Consider the following 13469-nt stretch of genomic DNA (forward strand, 5'->3'; position numbering starts at 1 on the left):
TACTTGCTCTCGACTGGGCTAGTTTTATGCCTCTCGTATAGTTAGGATTCAATTTCCCTTCTCAAGCATGCTTTTTTCTTTTCTGAACATGTGTGTTCATCCAAGCCATTTATATAAAGTGAAAAAGACCACTTGAAAATTGTCACTGTAAGCTGATGTATAATGTTACGTGATGGTATTAGAGATTAGCAAAGACGGGCTAACTGTGTTGTTTCATCACAACTAATGCACCACTCGATTGAACTAGGGAACCTTGGTGTCTGCAGGTGAGGTTTTTTGATCAAGTTAATGTTTTTCTGCGTATAACTTTTGTTTTGAATTAGTCATCAAAAGCAGTAGTGTTTTGTAACTATTATTTGTAGATATTATGCAGAAAATAAGTATGTAATATAATAATTCAAACACATGGTTAGAGACAGAAAAAGTAAAGTTGTGATATAATTTTGACTTGATTTTTTTGAATAAGGTTTAATTTGGATAGATTTAATGTTAATTCATTAGTATTTCTCAGAAAGGAAAATAAAGATATAAAATGAAATGCATATTATTTTGTAATTTCAAAATATATATGGTTTTATTTTACATTTGTTAGAAGGCTTTGATACTTTATATAATATATAATTCTGGTAATTCTGATTTACAGGGCCAAATCATCTAATAGTACTTTTTCTTCTTCTTAGGAGTAGGTGTTTATTGAAAAATTTATTCGAATTAGAATTAATGCTCAAGCTGGCCCAACGTAAATTAGAGTCACTTAGTATACTGATTTTTTTAAAATTAATGATAAACTATAAAACTTCTTTTGAGGAAAAGAAAAGTTTGAATATGGTATAATTACATTTTGAATATAACACAATGTTTTTAATATTGTAAATATAGTTCCATATACAACACAAAGTGGAAAACGACCAGACCCACACAGGAGAAAAGCCCATTCAAATCGTATCTTCCAGCATCATGTCAAAAAAATTTCAATACCCACTATTTCGAATTTTATTTTTCGGAACATTAAATCAATTTCAGAAATATGTTTTTCAAATACACTCACCCACTTTCCCGGAAGAACTCACGGATAAAATTTTCGGTGCAAGAAGAAAACAGACAGGTTACAGGAAGAAATAGCAAAAAGAGATTAATTTAACCACAAACTGGACTTTAACCCGGCCATTACACTCCCCTTTTGTTTACAGGCCATAGTTTATAGGCTGTTTCTTCTTCCATCTCATCAAATTTCTTTCTGCACTCCATTGTTTCAGATTTTATTTCCAGAAATTTTGATGGGGATCGGGTGCAGGAAAGAAAGTTTATAACGGGAGTGACATAATAATGATAGCGGCGATGATCTGGTGGAGGAAGAAAGATATTTTAGTAATAATAGTAGAAAAAATCCTGTTTGCATTTTCTTTACTTAAATATATATTTTAGTTTAAAAATTAATTAAATTTAAATAAATAATTATTTGAAAGATAAAAATGATAAAATAATATTTTAATTTTAAAAAACGATTATTTTTATCAAAAAAATTAATTGTATCAAAATATAGAATTTCTTTATTGATAGTATAAACGAATAAAAGAACTTCTGAGACAATATATTTCCATTTTGATTTATTATTTAATTTTTTTAATACATTGCTTATTATTTGTAATGCTTGGATCAAAATAGGGTAGTTTTAAATTTTAAATAAACAATTTTTCTTATAGAAAACTGAAATTAAAATCTACATTTCGAGAATATTTTTACAGAGTATTTAAGATTTTTTCAACTTCTTTTTTTCAAACTATTGTCTAAATAAACACATTTCCAGAAAATTCTTCCCTCGGGTCTCATTTTTATCCAACTATAGCACATGACCCAGACACCGAATTTGCAGAATCAGTTAGCGCATGCAATTTGCTGTGATTATTTTCCTTATATTAAGTGAATATATATATAGCAGGAGACCCTCAAAGTTCCAAACTGAACTATTCTCAGAAGCTTTCGGTGGACGAGGACGATTTCGGGGATGATCTTGATGCGGTTGTAGCCATTTGCACTCAGGTGAATGTCATTTTCCTATTCAAAAACTTAGCTTCATGATAAAACGTTTATAGGTTCGTCATATTGGGATAAAATAAAAATAGGACTCGTTGAAATGTTTGAAATCAATCGGTAGTGTTTAAGATGACTTCAAATAATGGTATGGTTCACTTAGTTAAGATGAGTGCCAGGTGTTCGGGGAAAAGCTTGATCCGATATATGATGTATTGTAGCATAAGAAGAAAGTTCTACAAATTCATTGGAGTAGAACATTTTCTGAAACTTTGTATGTTCGTTTTTGTACACTGTAGCTATCACTTATAAGTTGTATTTCTGTGTGTCTTACTGAAATTCACATATTGATCAAGCATAATTACCAATTTTTATTATAAATTTATGAAAAGTTCTGTGGCATGTAAAATCAATGATTGAAATCTTTAATCTAAATAATGTGTTTTTTTGTGTAAATGCATTTTGTAATATATGTTGAGTGTTTTGAAAACCGCATAATTATGATTTTTTTTTAAATTTTGATACTTTTGTACTTCTAGGATTAATTTTATTTTATTTTTGTTTGTCCCCTCTACCTTCTAGGTTTGGCTCTGTCTTCAGATGGGGCTGCCACATTCGATCCACACCCACATAATATCAGTTTATATTGGTTATGTTTGGACGAATAAGAAATGGGAGAAGGTATGGTGACGTTGCTAGCTACCTATAAACTCTGACTGGCCACAGATGCTCACTCAGTACAAACTACTGAATCAGTTAGTCTTAGTCAGGTCGTGGTTTAAAATATTTGATTGGGTTTTGTATAAAATGAAATCTAGATTATCCCCCATGTATTAAGCAAGGATTGGAAAACGGACATCGGTGTATTGCAGGTATGTTTTTGATTCAATTGTCATCCTTCGGTTCCTCTGTTTGAGTTTTCTTATTCATATTTGATATATTACATCCATCTATCCCCTTGTCCTGATGTTATCACTCCCGAATCAAAATTCCATGAATTCATTACTGTGAATCATTTGAAGAAATAAGGAACATAAAATTGAATGGGTCTTATTTGTTAAATGACATTGTGGTAAAAGACTTGGGTTTTATTTTCTTCAGATTTCACTAGAGAAATCTTGAATTATCCATTTTAGATTAATGTCCTTTTTTCTTGTTTTTTATTGTTACGAGGTGAAATTTTATTTTTTCTTTGACAACTTGATTGTACCGAGTTCTCAGGTGCAAATTAGGGTTCTTAATCATGAATATCGATATTGATTATTTCAAGTTGGACATTGATGAACTTATTGGTGAATTCACTCAGGTATCAATAACATATGTCCAGTGATTTTCCTCATTCTGTATTTTTAGTTCAAGGAGCGTGCTTGCCATTGTTTGGATATTAACAATCTATTATTGATGTTCAATTTTGGTGACTGACAGAATGAGTCAACAACTTTGGCTGACATGAAAAGAGTATGGCTTTCGAGGAAGTTCTCCTACATATATGAAGCTTGTCCTTCTACCAACCTGGCCTTCTTTATGCAATCATTGTATGCTCATTGTATTGGTAATGTATAGCTGGTATATGCAGGTTTGATCATTACTCAATTGAGTTTAGATTTATTTTTTGTGGGCAATTTGCATGTTGAATGGTTTATTCATGCTGAAAAATATTTCCAAAATTATAGAAGCAGTGATCCAGTCTGAAAAGCTTGTAATATTTTTAAAAATTTACCTGAATCTGATGAGTATGTAGTGTGCCATTATAGCCATTGAAGTTTTATTTTACTGGTCTTTATAGCTTTATTTCAGTATAAAAACTCCTTCATCTTCCTATGCAGGTTACATTGTTGGTACTGCTTCTTTATCACACAGATTAGGCGGCTTTTATTGCCTCTACTGTCTTTACGAGACTCAACCCTTTAATCCTTCTTTTAAGGTCTACTTATCTCTTGGTATAACAATTTTCCACTTTTATAAAACAATTATGTTTAACTATACAGTTATTGGATAATTTTTGCATTGTCATGCTTACGTCTTATAAATAGTTTGGATGTGTGGAGGGAACTAGATTCATTTTATTCATAATTGCTTTAATTTTGATTTTTCCTTGAATCAATTTAGCCTTTTAACCCCGTACCTGTATATTTCTCTTCGGGTATGTGCTCCATCGGCGCACCTCACTAATTTGTGATTCAGTAGTTGCAATCCATAATGTGCCATTATCACACAATAAAAATATTCTTTCATGTGTTTAAAATTTAGTTTTTATAGCTAGAACAGGTGTGCAAAAAAATTTAGTTATTCAAATCCAATCCTAAATCATACTAACCCAAATCACTTTAAGTCTATTTTGACGTATCTGTTTTAAATCCAATCTAATTAATTGTATTGCATGTGGATTAGTCAGTATTTTGAATTTAAAAAAATCCAAAATCAATGTTCATCCTAAGAAATAGTTTGCTCAAGACAATTTGTTGTTGGTCTTGGCTTGACTTTGGCTGAGGTGTCCTGGATTCGACCTCAATCAGAATATTATTGGCACGAACTGAGTCAGGATGTTGTTGGGCTTCTAGCAAGGTGTCAACTAGCATACTTATCTATTATATATCTCTTTTAAGGCTAAGAATTACTGGTTTCAAATCCTAACCTAACCTGAAACTTGTTTACATGGCTTGATTTGTAGAAAGACCTAGAGACAGGTCAATCAGTTTAACTTGGGTAATGAGCCTAAAAAGGACAATGAGTCTTGTTCATCAAATAAATTATTCTTTATTTTCTGAAGAATAATATGAAGGAAGTAAGAATAATGCATATAATTGTTCATATTGGCACAGGGTAAAATAATTAGAGAAAGTCTTACAAAAAAGAAACAATTTTGTATTAAAAAAAATAATGCATAAAGGAAAAAAAGGGAAAAACTTCAATTAGAATCATGGAACACTTCTATGAAGCATGGACACATAGACACGAACACAAATATGACAAAGATACATATACAAAGATTCGACTAAATTAAAAAATATAGGACATGGGCTATCTATATATATATATATATATATATATATATATATATATATATATATGAGTCTATTAAAAACTACCGACCTAAAAATCAATAGAAACAGTTATAAAAATAACAAAAGAAAAATTTATGTAAAATGTCATGTTTGGTCATCTTAATTGAAAAAATACAGATTCTATATCTAGTTCATCAAGAGATAACGTAGCAATCTTAAGAATCTCATTATCATCCAATGAAAAGTCATCTCTTGCAATATCTCACAATTTAGTTGTTTCTTCATTGTTTCTTGAGGAGTTTCTTGAGAGAAAAGATTGTTATGAACAAATATTAGATGCTTCATCCTTTGAGGTGTTGTCTTATTAATTTTCAAAAGATGTATAAAGGAGTTGGTACTTCAATGGCATATACATGCCCATCACTAATAGCTAGGTTGGTAGAATTGAATACATGCTTTTTCTCTTGCATTTCCTCCATAGGGAAACATCCTACATCGTACAGAACTTAGATATTCCCGATTACAGTATTTGTACCTCAACAATGTTGTGCTTTAGTGACTGATTTTTTTTTTCCTTGTCAACTTCTGTTTGGAAAATACGTGTTTTGTGTTTTGCATGTGTTGGTACTTCCAAATGTGGTGAAATAATATATTGGCCAAACATTTTCTCGCTTATTGTTTAGTGCTTGGCACCAGACATGCATATGTTACATAAACTGGCTTTTCAGAAGATAGTTAATATGATGCATGACAGAAGAAAACTTTTATCTTTCTTAATGTGTTGTGCAATGTTATTTCCTAACTTGCTTCATAGCGTCACTAGAGTAGTTATTACTGAAAATATCTTGTTTTTTAATTTCATTTTATGTTTCATCCCACTTTGATGCTTCATATTTGTCCGAATGTAATGATGGTTCACATGAAAACCTAAATTTATGTGTTCATACAGAGGAATTAAAGAAACTTAGAATCCTTGTTGCTGATGCCAAAGCCAATGATATTAAAGTGGTACCTGCTCTAGTAAAGAGAATGCTCGAAAGAAATATTTTCCTTTTTGGCTCTGTCGACTTGATTGAAGGCAGTGTTGCAGAGACTGTAAACCAACTCCAACAATTACAGAATGCCCGTATTCAAGTTGCATATGAAAAGTAAACCACCAAATTACATTTATATCCGAGATCCTTCTTTCCTTCACATGTTGCCATGATAATTAAGTTTGCTCTACAGCTTATTGTTTTCATCTGTTCACTGTGAATGGCAGGTTATTTGAGAGCTCTTCAATTGATAAATATATTCAGATGGACCTTGTAAGCACCTTAATGCTCTGTCACTTACAAAATGATTTGTTTATTTTGCTAATTACACTGGTTTGCTGTCAGATTTCTTAATGATAAGTTTATGTGAAAAGTATACTAATCTTTTCCATTTACAAGGGCTCTGATGGTATTATAAACATGAGATGCTGTTATGTAATTTATAACATGCTTTCTGGAACCACCTAAAGGCTCAAATAAAAAATATTTTACGTATTACTTAATTTTATGTTTCTAGTTATCATGTTTACTTCTTTTTTTCCGCGGGGGGAGGCTGCTTGGGGCCTATATCTCGTGCCTATCAACTTTGAGGGGTTTTGGCACTTGATATTGCCTATTTTAAATATTAAGGAAGGCCTGTAAGATCCTCGCAACTTCTGTAAATTAAACACTTGTGAAAAATGCGATTCAATCCTTGCTTTCATCTGGCTCTGGGTGATATTTATAATTTCAGAAGCTAATGAATCTGTCTTGAGATGTATTTCATGCAAACTCCTACTATAGACTGTATTTTTAATTGTTTGTGATTTTGTTGCATTTAACTCCCTTTCTCTTTTCCACATGCCAGGGCGTGGAAGTTGAACTCAATTTGCTTAAGAACAAGTCATTGGGATATGCTGCGGCCAAGAATGTGGCCATTCAAGGTGCTTGCCTGTTAAAATACTTTTCTTTTTTTGAAGTGGTTGCTGGTGCAAAGCAAGTTTTTGTTTTTTCCTTTTTCCTGTCATCCTAAAAAACTACTGCAGGCAACCTAGAAGAAACACGTATCATGACTTTTCTTTTTCCTTTTTTCTGTGACTTGTTACGCTGTTGGTTTTTCTGATTTTTAAAACTAGAAAGATCTTGTCTTCCTATTTTAAGTGCAGTCATATTTTGAACGTATTTCTTTTGAAGAATGACAACTTATATCATTGGGGGTTCACGGTTTTCCAAATTGTGAATTGCTTCCCTTTTTTTATACAAGGAAGGACAAAATGCTGTCCTCAGAACTTCTGGAATTCTTGACCTTAAGGGGAGGGTGGGGATGTTTTGGTTTTTATTGTCTGGCTGTTTCAATTTGCCAACACATGATCATTAATGTTGTCAATTATCTAATTCTATGTCCTCATTTTTCATTAGAGGCAAGCGGTATTTTAGACGTTGAAAACATAAAGCACATACAAGAAGATAAGCAACTGATTGGAGATGTAGTAGAGAAGGTTGCTAATGACTGGTATGCCCAGAAACAAGCATTTTATAAACAAACAGGATTGGGGGAGGACGATGAATATGAGAAGGAACTGGAGCAATTACTTCTAGATCATCATCCACATAATGGAGATTCTAACCGAGATTGAAGACTATTAAAAGTAATCAAAGTTTATGTATTGTTTCATTGACAGTTTTAACTGTCTTTTGTCCTTTAGACAATTTTTATTACAGACTTTTATTTTCATGTAATGCAGTTTTTCAGTTTTTTATGTATGACAGTAACTTTTGTTTCTCTCTGAATCCTGTCTTCTCTGCATAAGGTGTGTGTGTATGCGAATGGTTTTTATCTTAAGCCCAACAGTTTTTTTGTATTGAGAGCGAAGTTCTAAACCTGCGTGAGGAAGAGTAAAAGTGCATTACTGTGAGTGCAGATATGGCTACAACGGGTGCCATACCAGGGAATCTTCCTGTGTTTGATAGGCAAGGATATGACGATTGGTGCGTGAAGATGGAGGCTATCTTTGGCTTCCAAGAAGTTGATGATATTGTGAATATTGGTTTCCAAGAACCTGCCAAGTTACTTAATTATGAAATGTCCGAATAGTAGGAATACTTTTTTATTTGATTGATTTATTATTAAATTAAATATCCGAACGTTGCCTATATGGGTTGTGCAAAATATGATCCGTCGAATAAACAAACAAGCATGGGCTCAGGAACTGGTTTTGGCATAAATGACCTTTTACTTGGAGGAAACTCTTCTGATAAAGTGTTTTGTCTTGAACGCACAAATCCTGTTCAAATTAGTAATAAACAAAGAAGTGCCAGTTAAAGGCACACACAGAAAGGTCATTTGATAGCTTCTTCATGAGGCAGAAAACCACAATAGAAACAGGTAATAAAAACGCTGGTAACGAAATGGTGGAAAGAAAATTCCCTACATCTTAAATCATCTGAAAAAAGATCTCTGCAATGGCAAAGCGAACTTCAATCTCAAGAAGAGGTAATGTGACTCGCCACAATTTTGGAAAGCAAGTGCACAGACTTGGTTCAATTCGGTTTTGGTTATGTTAAGCATACGTATAGCAATTTATTATTTTCAATAATATTTGTGCAGGGCACTAGCGGCTGCTAGAATTGTAAGGACGGGCCAATTTTAAGCAACAAAAGATTGAAACGTGTTTAAATAACTCTAAAACGAAAGAAAAAAATTGTAGAAACATGTATCCATTTTGCAGTCAAATTTCAAAACACAAGTAGCTGGCTGGTATAATAAACGTTAAATCTAGTACAGAGGGAAAATTTTCAAGACCCTCTACTCTAACTAAGGAAATACCACAACATACCCATTGTCTTGTCCCTTTTCCCTCTGATTCAAATCCAATGAGGTATAACGCAATAACTAACTAACTAACTAGATAGACTATAAACTAACTCAACCACGTGAACCCTGTGTCCCTCTGACGGCATATGATCTATGTTGAACGTTAGCAAGCCAGAATGGGAATCGTGATTGAAATCAACCTCATCGTTTTGCAGCAGACACCTAGTTGGTCTTGCCGACGAATAAGCCCCGAACTTCCCACACCCTTTCATCTCCACACGAACCAACGATTGGCTATCCCCCACTTCATACACCAGCCCTTCAACGGCACCACCAGCATTGAACATGTTCAAAAGTCCAAGAGGGGAAAAGCTGTAACCAGGACCCAAAACCTTCACAGGCGCAACAGCAAACACCTCGTGTTCCAACACCTTAAGGGACACCGGCAGAGCCACATTGCGCGGAAGCACGGTGAGCTGCCCAGAGTGGTGAGCGTACAACGCGCAATCACCGTTCCAATCGCCATCACCGGCAGCCTCCGCAATCAGATGCACATCACCACCTCTCACAAACCCAGTGATGGCAGCAGAACCCGTGTCATGAAACGCATTCTTCCTCTCAGCCGCACTCCACGCAGCCCCTTGGCAGTTATAAACTCCCAGCACCCCTCCGAACTGGTTCATGTTCCATATTTTCAATAAACTAACTCCGTCACGGGCCGGGTCACTGAACAAGCAGTCTTTAGTGGGCCTCCCGGGAAGACGGGCCCGAAGCACCGACCCATCTGGCAGAACCATCTTCTTAAGTAGATCAAAGTCATGCTTCCCCGGCGCGTCGCTCACATAGAGCGGCCCACCGCTGATGGCCCTAGCGGAGGCGTGGTACTCCGCGGCAGGATGAAGCGAATGAAACATATCCCAATCGGGTAACATGATCTCCCCGAGGAAGACGCTATTGTACGCCACTGACGCAATGTGGATAGTGTGCGACACCGGATCACGCGGGTAGAAATCATCCGAAGCCCTCACCACCGCCGTCTGTTTGGAGCAGTAGAGCGCGTCCGTATTGTGGCTCATGCAGGCGATACACCCGTTGTCAGGGAAGTTTCTAGAAATCGAAGCGTCCAGTGCCTGATGGTACTGTCTGGTAAGTTCCACTCTTCCCCCAAGACCCGCACCCAGAGTCTCCAAAATGCACTGCACATCCACCTTAACGCCGTCTACACCCGCGGACGCCAGATAACTGTGCAACTCGTCGTAAAACGTGAATACCTTCTTAGGGTTCACAAGTCCCAAACCCTGAACCGCCAGCACGTCGCTTTTCCACGTCGGCTCGTTCTCCTTCACTCCGCTCGACACATTCGGATACTTCATCACCGAACCGTACTCCTCCATCTCCTTCACCCCTGGACGAACCCCGCCCCAGTAACCCGTGATTGCATGCCACACATACACGTGCTTCACCTCGAGCTTCTTCTTCGCTATGTCCACGATGTTCTTAATCCCTAACCCCGGTTCCTCCTCCTTCTGAAATTTCGCGTTCTCTTTTATCCCCGTCAGCCTCTGCAACGAGTTCGAGTTTTCTTTCACCTTGTCGTCGTCGTCGCCGCCGACAGACTGCCAACCGTCGTCGATGATGACGAACTTCGGCGGCGTGCCACCGCTTCGGAGTGATTGGATTCCGGTCTCCACTCCTTCCTGAGTAACTTGCTGGTAGAACGCGTCCCAGGTGCACCAGCCGAAGCAGTCCACGATGCCGGGGAGCTTCTTCTCGTGGCGGAGGCGGAAGGTGTTGAGGTGGTTCCTGACGGCACGGAAAGCATGATGAATGGTGGCGAAGGGATCGGTGCCGGCGCTAATGAAGATTGCATGGCTAAACGACGACGCTTTGGTGTCTGCATCACCACTCTCGAGGCACAGTTGAAGGTGATCGTTGGAATTCCCCTGTAGACACGCTCTGAAGGAGCCTTCTACAAGAGGGAGAAAAACTGTGTACACGATCTGATTCTGGCTGTTGGCGTCGCTTTCCGATTCGAGGTGGGACCCGTCTTTGGTTTCCGCCAATAGAAACTGAGTCTCCAAAGGAATTTCGCCCCCTCTGTCCCCCATTTTCTGCGCCATCCACCACAGCTTGAACCGGAAGCACGCCATGAACCTCACATTCCTCAAGGTTCCCAACGAAACCACGTGTCTGCTATCTTCCTTCTCCATATCCACTCCCAGAAACATTCCTTCTACCGTGGATGTCTCCACCACGTTCTCCTGTATTCCTGTCAGAATCGTTCGCTCCTTCACCACCAGCTTCCCCTCCGAAACGCGAACAACAGGTTTTATCGTCATCTCTTCAGCTCCCTCTACGTTCCTCTGCAATTAAATCAAACCAATTTTTCACCTGTCCAATTGGAACTGAAATGAAATTTTGAATTTAGGGGTTTTATTAATCAATACCTTGAATGACACCACGGGAAACACTCGATTAAAAAAATGTCTGCGAATTCGAAAACATGGAGATGGAAACCATTGCCGTTAGCAACATAAAAAAAACGACTGGATAAATAAAACGGAACAAAAAAGACAATATTAAAATGATGATGAGGGTCTATACCAGAAGTTGGGAGTTGCTTCTTATTTGGCGATCTTAGATGAATACCAGAAAGAATAGTGATTGGATGAGTTGAAAGAGATCGGGATTTGGTATTTATAGGAAAGGATGTAGTGTGACATAGATTGGAAACCATTGTTAACATCTTCCTTATCACTCTCTCAAACAAACGAACATCATCCTCTCTTTACATATTGTTAACTGTCTTAAATAATATAATATAATATCTCTTCGAAAAAAAACAAAAACAAAAATATCTTTGGCTGGTTGGTCCAACTTGCTTTTTTGACATTGGATGGGGTCGCCACGTTGGATCCACGCCCACAAAATTCCACTTAATAATTAAGAAAGAAACAAAACGAAGTAAAACTGGAAAACGTGATACGACATGATGTTTCATATGTTGCACACCTGTATGATATTCGTTGGGTAAAATTAAAATTTGCAAAAGAAATTTTTTGGTTATATTCAGCTCTGTTGCTTACGCCTGCACTTTGCATTGTGAAGCTCAAATACACAACCGCGTTACTTGGCCTGATATGTTAGTGTTTAATGTATGGGTTAAGTATAAGTATTTTTATAATTGGTTTTTAAATTTTCTTGTCTTGTCGTGGTAGTCGAGCTATTAGATTTAATTTAACACACTTAGTTTGACGTAAGTTCCCATATACTCCTATTATTGGAAAAAATGATTGTAAGTGAGCAATTCCTATTGGCCCAGTCCATAATTGGGTTATGTCACGAGAGCCCATTGATTGATACGTATTTTGGATTTAGAAAAAGACATCATCATACTTTAGCTAGGTGAATTGGAACTAACGTGATTTTGCAGAACATAATTGCAAATAACTTGGGAAGATAGAAATGATCCATCCACTTGGCCAAGTGGCTAGTGGTTGGATCTGGACACGGGCACAAGTTCCAGACTCACTAAACCATTTCATCGTTTTTAATTATATAAAACGGGCTTTCGAATTTGTTGTGAATTTTTTTAGCTCAATCATTGGAATAAATTATTCATGCATCTTGGATTTTGCCTGGGAGGCTAAGATTTTGTGGCTGGTTGATGAGAGTAGGTTAAGCCATATCAAGATGTTCTACTTCAAGGATCAATGGATGTCAGAGACAATGTAGAAAATAACTAGATGCAAGGTACTTACTTTTTCATTTTCTAATCCACTGTCTTTTTAACATTTCTCTTAAAGAGTTTATGTACTGTTCACACACAGTGTATTTATTTGGTTAAATTATGTTGATATTATTTATGATTGGATCAAATTGGATTGGGTTAAATTCAAACTACCATACTCTTACATATAGGTTAGATGATATTTTTTCATGAGTAACTCAAGATAAATCTAAGATACACTCTTATGCTTGTCTAACACTCACTTATAGTTGGCATAACCCTAGACACTAAGTAGCCCACGACAATGGTGCATCTTGATGTGTTTTGTCTTCGTCATTTATAGTCGATGTTCACTTATTTGTCTGCCATTCACCATGGGGTGTTCACCTATATTGTATCTCAACTTTAACATTAAACAAACAAACATAACACTCTTGTGATGGTGCATTTTCTCCGTATCAACCTTACCATACTTGTCTTTATTATTTAATTTATTATATTTTATTTTATTTTAATCAATTATAAAATTAGATTTTAAGTATAAATTATTATAAACGCTAGAAGAAGAAAAAATACACCTTCCTGCTATTTTGAGCATACAAGAGGATAGAGTTGGATGAAGAAATTTTTTCAATTATTTCCTCGTTTTTTCAACATTCATTCCATTTTTCTGCTTGTAAAGTTTTCATAGCAGGAAACAAACATCATAATAATAGTGCTTTGGAGTTTGGGTAAATGGTATTTATGCATAACTTTATTACAGTCAAATGTTGCTTTAAAATTAATTTAATTTCATTAAAATCAAATGTTGCTTTCTTGAACGGAAAATGAATTATTCTTGTTGTGCTCCAAAACTTTCACTTAAGACCTCATGG

General features: G+C 36.1%; 2 protein-coding genes across 6 annotated transcripts; one reads left to right on the forward strand and one right to left on the reverse strand.

Moving 5' to 3' along the window:
• The first annotated feature begins 1777 nt into the window (after nucleotides 1–1777).
• LOC108324588 (uncharacterized) lies at nucleotides 1778–8181 on the forward strand. Of its 4 annotated transcripts, XM_052873457.1 has the most exons (10): nucleotides 1778–2040; nucleotides 2614–2712; nucleotides 2850–2903; nucleotides 3457–3583; nucleotides 3858–3971; nucleotides 5986–6184; nucleotides 6298–6343; nucleotides 6918–6993; nucleotides 7469–7698; nucleotides 7972–8181. In XM_052873457.1, exons 2-9 carry the CDS (start codon nucleotides 2632–2634, stop codon nucleotides 7684–7686), a joined length of 915 nt encoding a protein of 304 aa, XP_052729417.1. In that variant the 5' UTR covers nucleotides 1778–2040; nucleotides 2614–2631; the 3' UTR covers nucleotides 7687–7698; nucleotides 7972–8181. The 4 variants fall into 4 exon arrangements, with proteins under 4 accessions (XP_052729417.1, XP_052729412.1, XP_052729422.1 ...); XM_052873452.1 differs by lacking the exon at nucleotides 7972–8181 and having other exon boundaries at nucleotides 7469–7840; XM_052873462.1 differs by lacking the exon at nucleotides 7972–8181 and adding an exon at nucleotides 3253–3337 and having other exon boundaries at nucleotides 1779–2040; nucleotides 2614–2903; nucleotides 7469–7840.
• A 570-nt stretch (nucleotides 8182–8751) lies between these two features.
• Nucleotides 8752–11637, reverse strand: LOC108323682 (probable galactinol--sucrose galactosyltransferase 6). 2 transcript variants are annotated; one of them, XM_017556203.2, is made up of 3 exons: nucleotides 11469–11637; nucleotides 11312–11351; nucleotides 8752–11227 (listed from the first exon to the last, which is right to left on the reverse strand). In XM_017556203.2, exon 3 carries the CDS (start codon nucleotides 11201–11203, stop codon nucleotides 8951–8953), a length of 2253 nt encoding a protein of 750 aa, XP_017411692.1. In that variant the 5' UTR covers nucleotides 11204–11227; nucleotides 11312–11351; nucleotides 11469–11637; the 3' UTR covers nucleotides 8752–8950. The 2 variants fall into 2 exon arrangements, with proteins under 2 accessions (XP_017411692.1, XP_052729406.1); XM_052873446.1 differs by having other exon boundaries at nucleotides 11312–11365; nucleotides 11467–11637.
• Between the last annotated feature and the right edge of the window lie 1832 nt (nucleotides 11638–13469).

This window comes from Vigna angularis, chromosome 1 (genome assembly GCF_016808095.1).
Source record: "Vigna angularis cultivar LongXiaoDou No.4 chromosome 1, ASM1680809v1, whole genome shotgun sequence".
In the NCBI taxonomy this organism is placed as follows: domain Eukaryota; kingdom Viridiplantae; phylum Streptophyta; class Magnoliopsida; order Fabales; family Fabaceae; genus Vigna; species Vigna angularis.